The sequence below is a fragment of the Gossypium hirsutum genome, chromosome A10 (genome assembly GCF_007990345.1).
Source record: "Gossypium hirsutum isolate 1008001.06 chromosome A10, Gossypium_hirsutum_v2.1, whole genome shotgun sequence".
Classification (NCBI taxonomy): domain Eukaryota; kingdom Viridiplantae; phylum Streptophyta; class Magnoliopsida; order Malvales; family Malvaceae; genus Gossypium; species Gossypium hirsutum.
In genome coordinates, this window is record NC_053433.1 from 53,419,281 (window position 1) to 53,428,017 (window position 8,737).

At 41.4% G+C, this 8,737-nt stretch overlaps 1 protein-coding gene across 1 annotated transcript; it reads left to right on the forward strand.

The window, feature by feature from the left end:
- Positions 1-3,160: 3,160 nt before the first annotated feature.
- On the forward strand, positions 3,161-4,638 carry LOC107895638 (uncharacterized). Its single transcript, XM_016820887.1, has 3 exons — positions 3,161-3,214; positions 3,347-3,391; positions 4,333-4,638. The coding sequence occupies exons 1-3, from the start codon at positions 3,161-3,163 to the stop codon at positions 4,636-4,638; spliced, it is 405 nt and encodes a 134-aa protein (XP_016676376.1).
- Positions 4,639-8,737: the final 4,099 nt, after the last annotated feature.

Below are 8,737 nucleotides of genomic sequence, written 5' to 3' on the forward strand. Positions count from 1 at the left end.
GTAGACTGTCATGAAACACCCTAGTTAGGGTATACTAAAAACTGTAGTAAGAATGCAATCTACGAAAAGAAACTTTGAATTACTAATATTGTTTTCCATAAAATATCCGTTAATAAACACTGGAACTGTAAACTGATGCAAAAAGTTGTTAATACACATAAAATGCAATTCGGTAATGAGCACCAGAGATACTCGTGGAAGATGTACAAGAGGCCGCGATGGAGGCAGTGGAGGTGCTCGAGCTAGGTCATCATCATCTAGCCACATGCCTAATGTTGAAACTAGGGAGGAGTTGGTTTCACCTGAGACTGAGATTGGGTCTCAAAATTGCGTGGCTGGGGATGACGCATTGTCCCAAGCCATGTTACGAATTCTGGAGAGGGTTGTTGGGCCCAATACTGGTGCTGTGGCTCGAGGGTCGGTTACAGAATGACTCCGGTCTAATGGAGATAAAATTTTTAGGGGTGTTGCTGGAGTTGCCCATAATATGGCGGAGTATTGGATTGAGGCCATAGAGAGGATCATGGACGATCTAGACTGCACCCTCGAGTAGAAACTAAAGGGTGCAGTGTCATTGCTGAGGATTACTAGTGTGGCTTACGATTAAAGAGGGCACTTAGCCTGATCGATTGACCTAGGAATTTTTCAAGACTGTGCTAGTTATGTAGATGCCTAGAGGAGAGAGTTTTTGAAGTTGACTTAGGGGGATAAATCAGTGGCTGAATATGAGGCTAAATTTTTGCGATTAAGCCACTATGCACGAGGGATGGTGGAGACTGAGTACGAGTGGTGTGTTTGTTTCGAGGATGGCCTCAGGGATAGTTTACGGGTTCTGATAGCTCCACAGAGGGAGTGAGATTTTGCTGTATTAGTTGATAAGGCGAAGATGGCCGAGGAAATGAAGCGCACTGAACGACAGAACCGTGAAAAAGAGAGAGGTAGGAATAAGAGGGATACGGAGCCCTTGAGTTCCTTTTTAAGGCCTAAGAAAAAGGGCAGAGTCGATGGGCCGATCAGAATTGGGGCCTCTATGGTTGCTACTAGACTGTAGCCCTGTGCTGATTGTGGGAGATGCCATCAGGGTGACTGCTGGAAGAGAATTGGGGCATGTTTGAGGTGTGGATAATTGGAGCACCATATCAGAGAGTGTCCATTGACGCCTGATCAGGTGCAAGCTATAGGTTTGGGTACGGTATAGCTACCGAGGGGTGTTCATTAGCCACCAAGAGGCTGTGGTCAGGCTAGAGGTGGTAATGGTTTTGACCATGGTCAGAGGGCACCGGGCAGAGGTGTTGGTCATACTGAGGTGAGGTAGCCAGATCCGGTATATACTACATGTCATCGAGAGGATGGGATGCTCCGGATGTTATCACGGGTATGTTTTTTTATCTATTATGTACCTTATATTGCACTGATAGATATTGGATCCACTCACTCCTATATAGCTTGTACTGTGTCTCAGACTCTAGGTATCTTTGTTGAGAGTACTACGAGTGAGGTTACTGTACTAAGTCCTTTAGGGCAGTCGGTGAGGGTAAATAAACTGTCCAGAGATGTTCCTTTGAAGGTTCAAGGGGTTATCTTTTTGGTGGATTTGATGGAACTTCCTTCTGCAGAATTTGATTTAATACTGGGAATGGACTAGCTGGTTAAATATCGACTGAGCTTGGATTGTGCTACTAAATAGATAGTATTGAGAACTCTTGAGGATAACAAGGTAGTTGTAGTTGGGGAACGTCAGAATTGCTTGTCGAATGTGATTTCTGCATTAAGGGCCGAGAAGTTGGTTCGTAAGGGTTGTGAGGCATACCTGGGCTACATTAGTGTTTCAAATTTTGGGGTTTCTTCTGTTAAAGATATCAGAACAGTTAAAGATTTTTTAGGTGTCTTTCTTGATGAGCTACCTAGGTTACCTCCAAACCGTGAAGTTGAGTTTGGGATTGAGCTCCTACCTGGTACAGCTCCAGTGTTCATCACCCTTTATAGAATGGCACCAAAGGAGCTTATGGAGCTTAAAGTTCAGATTCAAGAGTTGTTAGATCGTGGGTTCATCCGCCCTAGTGTGTCTCCATGGGGAGTATTAGTTTTTTCGTGAAAAAAACGATGGATCCATGCGTATGTGCATCGATTACCGGCAATTGAATAAATTGACCATTAAGAATAAGTACCCCCTACCGAGGATAGATGATTTGTTCAACCAATTTCGAGGAGCTTCAATTTTTTCTAAGATTGATCTCCGATTAAGGTACCATCAACTGAGGGTTAAAGAGACTGGTGTATACAAGATAGTGTTTAGGACTCGTTATAGTCATTATGAGTTCCTAAGGATGCCGTTTGGACTGACGAATGCACCAGCGACTTTTATGCACCTAATGAATTGAGTGTTCTAGCCCTATCTAATTCGGTTCGTAGTGGTTTTTATTGACGACATCCTGGTGTATTCGAGGATTGAGGACAAGCATGATAAACATCTCTGAGTGGTTCTGCAAATTTTGAGAGAGAAACAACTATACGCTAAGTTCAGTAAATATGAGTTTTGGTTACGAAAGGTAACATTTCTGGGCCATGTGGTATCTGCTGAAGGGATTAGGGTTGATCCTCGAAAGATTGAGACCATTTTTGATTGGAAGCCGCCTAAGACTTTATCTGAGATCTGCAGTTTTCTGGGACTGGCAGGGTATTTTAGACATTTTGTAGAGGGGTTTTTACTAATTATGGCACCTTTGACAAAACTATTACGTAAGGGTGTGCCATTTAACTAGACTAATGCGCACAAGAGAGCTTTGAGAAGCTTAAGAAGGTACTGACTGAGGCCCTTGTCTTGATATAGCCAGAGTTTGGGAAAGAGTTCACTGTCTTCAGTGATATATCACATGTTGGTTTGGGATGTGTGTTGATGCAAGAGGGTAAGGTGGTAGCATATGCATCTCGTCAACTTAAGACTCATGAGATGAATTACCCAATGCACAACTTGGAGTTGGCTGCAAATGTATTCGCACTGAAAATTTGGAGGCATTATCTGTACAGTGAGAAGTGTATTATCTACACTGATCACAAGAGCCTCAAATATCTCCTGACCCAGAAGGAGCTAAATCTTAGGCAATGTAGATGGATTGAGTTGCTTAAAGACTATGACTGTACGATCGAATACCATCCTGAAATGGCCAATGTGGTGGCAGACACATTGAGTCATAGAGCTATGACTGATCTGAGGGTGATGTTTGCTTGTCTCAGTTTATTTGATGATGGTAGCTTGTTGGCCGAGCTCCTAGTTAAATCGATATGGATTGAGTAGATTAAGGGTAAATAGTTAGAGGATGAATCACTGGGTCTTCGTTTCCGACAGGTTGAGAGTGGGGATACTGTGGATTTTAGGTTGAATAGTAAAGAGGTACTCTATTTTCGTAGGAGAATCTGTGTACCTAAGGATATTGATTTGAGGCGGTCTATACCGTGAGAGGTGCATAGTAGCCCTTATGCTATGCACCCTGGTGGAAATAAGATGTACGGAGACCTTTGTGAGTTATGTTGGTGGCCAAGTCTTAAGCATGAAGTTACCAACTTCATGGGTAAATATCTCACTTGCCTGCAGGTTAAGGCTGAACATAAGTTACCTTCAGGGTTGCTTCAGCCAATTAAAATTCCACTTTAGAAGTGGGAGAGAGTGACTATGTACTTCATTAGTGTGCTGCCCCTAACGCCTACTAAGAAGAGTTCAGTATGGGTCATCGTGGATTGATTGACCAAATTTGCCCGTTTCATACCAGTTCGTACTGATTACTCTTTCCAAAAGCTAGCAAAACTTTATGTGTCTGAGATAGTGAGGTTGCATGGTGTACTGGTTTCAATAATTTCTGATAGGTATCCTCAATTCATGTCTTTATTTTGAAAAAAATTACATAAAGCTCTAGGTACAAGATTGGAATTCAGTACTGCGTTCCATCCTCAAACAGATGGCCAATCAGAGAAGGTGATTCAGATACTGGAGGACATGTTAAGAAATTGCGCTATTGATTTCTGAGGCAGTTGGGAGGATTACTTGCCGCTAGCAAAGTTTGCTTATAACAATAGCCATCAGTCTAGCATATAGATGGCACCTAACGAGGAATTATATAGTTGTACGTGTCATACTCCTTTATGTTGGACTGAGTTGGGCAAGAGGCGTGTTCTGGGCCTGAATTAGTTTCTGATACCGAGGATAAAGTTAGACTAATTCGGGATCGACTGAAGGCGGCATCAGACAGACAGAAGTTGTATGCGGATCTGAAGCGTAAAGAGATTGAGTATTCTGTGGGGGACTTCATTTTTCTCAAGGTCTCATGATGGAAGAAGATATTGAGGTTTGGACGTAAGGGCAAGTTTAGCCTTAGGTTGGATCAGATTCAAGATGTGTTCCACGTCTCTAAGTTGAGGCACTACCACTCTGATCCAGCACATGTTATTTCAGTTGAGGAGATTGAGGTTAGGCCAGATTTGACTTTTGAAGATGAGACGGTTCAGATATTAGATTGTGATCTAAAGGTTTTAAGGACGAAGTCTATCCCACTGGTGAAAGTTCTTTGGCATAATCATAACTCGGAAGAGGCCACGTGGGAACTTGAGGAGGCAATGCATCAACAATACCCTCATCTGTTCTAATCAGGTAAAATTTTGAGGCCGAAATTTTCTTTTAGGAGGGTAAAGTTGTAACGCCCCAAAAATCCTAAGTATTTATGTAATAGCCTGATTTTGGGGCGAGTCAGAATAGTGGTCTCAGGACCACAAATCTAGAGTCGAGTAAATTATTTTATTATTATTTTGGAGTCATAACATGTTTATTCTAGTACATGAATAATTTGGTGAGCTAATTTTAACATTTGTGAGCACAATTGTGAAAAAGAACTAAATCGTATAAAGTGCAAAAGTCTTAAATTGATAGCTAAGGGTGTTAAATAGCTAGAGAACCAAAATTGAGGGTCTTTAAAGGGCAATTAGCCCCTTAAAATAAGGTATAGCCGGCCATGGGAGACAAATTGGAGAGAAGGTCAAAATTAGGTGAAGCTTAGGTCACTAATTTTGACTAGTTGTCTTTTTAATAAAACAAAAAGGAAAAGCTATCATTTTTCTCTCTTCTAAGACAAAAATATCAACCATTGTAGGGATTTGAAAGATTCAAAAATTTCAGCAACTTTGAGCCCTCTCAACTAAGTGATTTTGATAGTTTCTCTTAATGATTTTTACATTTTTGAGACCTTAGAAGGATGAGCTTTCGAATGAGGGGTATATCTTGCAAAATGGTTGAAGGTCTAGGGTTTTTCCATAAGAGCATTTAGGGTGTTTTATGAAATTTTATGGAAGAATATGAGTCTTAGTTGTGTAATAAACAACTTTTGGGAAAGGTGTCACTATGAAAACACCTAAAGGGACCATTTTGCACAAGTTTTAAAATGAATGATAAATGTGTGACATAGAGAGAATTTGATGTTGCTATAAGAGTAAAAAGGGTTCAACTAAGCTTAAGATGAGAAGAAATTCGATAAAATTTGATTTTTGAGCATAAAAGTAAAACAGACATTTTGCCAAAGTTTAAGGGAAAACGGTTGTTTTACAGAAGATGAGAAATTTTAATTGTTTAATTTTATTTAGTGATTAAATGACTGCATTTTACTGTTTTAGGTAAGGAATTGCCAAATCCAAACCTAGGCCGGGGGATAACTAAGCAAGTCGACTAAACCGACTCGTCGTATACGTTTTGTAATCTGAGGTAAGTTGTATATAAATAATACAATTACATTACTAATGTATGTGTTGAATTGTATTTGAATTAATATAGCATGAATTGCTTGATTGTGGAATTGAGATAGCATGATGATAATAGAGATAGTAGAATTCCCGTTTGAACTTGGGAAATAAATCAGATATTCATGTCGTGAGATATGGGTTGTTGTTGGCTAGTGTAAGACATGTTTGGGACATGCATCGGCCACATTATGAGAGCCAGTGTAAGACTATGTCTGGGACATTGCGTCAGCATTGAGACGAGAGCTAGTGTAAGACATGTTTGGGACATGCATCAACCTCGAGTCGTAAGCCAGTGTAAGACATGTCTGGGACATGCATCGACTATGAGATGATAGTCAGTGTAAGACCATGTTTGGGACATGGCAACGACTTGAGATATGAACTAGTGTAAGACCATGTTGGGACATGGCATCGGCACCTTACTCACGTCTGAGGCTAATGAGGAAAGTATAACCGTGTTGTGAGTGGTACAGGTACCTAATTGGTACGTATGAGATATGAACTCATTGAACAATATGTGACTAGTATTGATGGTAATGAGTAAGTTATGCCTATGCCTACCTTGGTATCATCAACATGTGGATCATTGATAAAATGTTGTTGCTGTGTACTTACTTCTATGCAACTTACTAAGCTTTTATGCTTACTCTCTTTCCTTTCCATTTCCTTACAGTGTCGCCTATCTAGCTCAAGAATCACCGGAAGTTAGAGATATATATCACACTATCAACCGAAGCATTCGCTATAGTTGGATTTATATGTTTTATTATGGCATGTATAGGACTTAGACCTTATTATTTTGTGTTTTTGAGATTTGGCCAAATGTGTTGGCTTGGGTTAGAAGCCCTTTAATTTGTATTATGTCTTAAATGATGGCTAATATTCATTTTGAATTTATAAAAGATGCATTATCATGAGATAATGAATGTCTATTGTGGCTGATTTGATTTTAAAAATTGTGCTCGTTTTAGCATTGGTTAGAAGTTGTATGGAAAGAGGAGAGTAAGGGTGGCAATGAGGCTTGGTAAATAGCCTTATACTATCCACACGATAGACACACAGGCGTGTATCTAGGTCGTATGTGACACATGGTCTGCCCTATGGGCGTGTAGTTCGACCGTGTGTCCCCTGCACGTAAAAATTTCAAGTCAGTATGCATGGTAATAAACACAAAGGTAGAGACATGATCGTGTGTCACAACCGTGTTGAGGACACGGCCTAGCACACGGGTGTGTGCCTTGCCCGTGGGACATTATGAGCATGCTGACGTCAGAAATAGAATGTCCATGTTTTTGCACACGGGCTAGGACATGGGCGTGTCGTGGCCGTGTGGGGGACACGGGCCATTGACACGAGCGTGTGTTTGGTCGTGTGAAAACCCCTGTAGGTGTGAAGTAGAAATTAATTCTACACGGGTGTGGGACACGGGCTTGTCCCTAGGTACTTAGGCCGCGTGAGCCACACGGGCCATGAGCACGACCATGTCGAAATGGTCACATGGGCGTGTTACTCTTCCACATGGGCGTGTGCCCTGTTTTAAAAGCAAATTTCTTAAGGTTAGTTTTAGGACCCGAAATGGCTCCAAATAGCTTCCAATGATCGATTTGGTGTTCGTAGGCCCATAATAAGAAGTTGAAGGTAGATATTGAAAAATTTTTAAGTTTGAATCGAGTCTCGGTGATTTGAGATTGGTTGTAGACATGAGATCAAGTTAGGTAATGCCTTGTACTCCTCCTCGGCGTGGGTTATGGGTATAGGGTATTACATTTAATGGTATCAGAGCTTGATTTAGTCGGTTCTAGGACTAACCTAGCGAGAGTACATGTCTAGCTATACATGCCATAACTGTATAATGATAGTGTGACAATTTTTGACAATTATAAATTATGTTTTCAAATAGTAAATGCATCCTAATAGAGCCACGACAGAAGACGTGGAAAGTAATGTGCCGGCTCTAGGTGAAGGGAACGCGCCAGTAGAGAGTGAGCCCGTAACTTTGGGCCAAGGCAGAGGGGTTAGAGAAGCCTACCTCCGAATGATGGATGCCTGGTACATTGAGTTTGTTCGTGGGAATCCAAACACTCCACCTCTCTCACCTCCTCCGATTCCTCAGTAAGCCTCAGCAGCTCCGCAAGGCGTGGACATGTTTAGAAGAGAGAAGCCTCCGATAGAAAAGATCTAAGAACAAGGGGCCGAGGAATTTTGGGCTAGCATAGATGATGACCCGAAGAGGGCAGAGTATTGGTTAGAAATGCCATCAGGGTATTTGATGAATTTTCATGCACGCTTGAAAAGTGTGAAGTGTGCGGTGCCACTCTTGAGAAATTCAGCCTACCAGTGGTGGAACACTCTCGTGTCTGTGGTACTGAGAGAGAGGGTAACTTAGGAATTCTTCCAAGAAGAGTTCACAAAAAAGTATATTAGTCAGCTGTTTATAGACCAAAAGAGAAAAGAATTCCAAGAGCTAAAGCAAGGCCAAATGTCAGTGACATAATATGAGCGTCAATTTGTAAAGCTCAGCAAGTATGCATGGGAGTGATTGTTTACAAAAGCCACCATGTGTAAGAGTTTTGAGGATGGCCTCAATGAAGATATCCGAGTGTTTGTTGGCATCTTAGAGCTGCGAGAATTTGTAGCCTTTGTTGAAAGAGTTGATTAAAGAAAGGAGGAAAGCAGCTTTTAAGTCATGGGATGCAAAGAAGAGACAAATGGGGAAATCACATCAATCCTCATCCGAAAGATCGAGAGATTTCACTACCCGGTCAAATGCTTCGGTGGGGTATTTGAATAGGAACAAGAACTGACAGAACACAACTTCAAAAGCCCAGACCACTTCGGTCGTAAATATTGGTAGCACTTGACTAAATAGGCCAGATTGCTCGCAATGTGGAAGACGTCATTTTTGCGAGTGCCTAAGGAATGAAAGGGGTTGTTTCAAGTGTGGATGATTCGAACA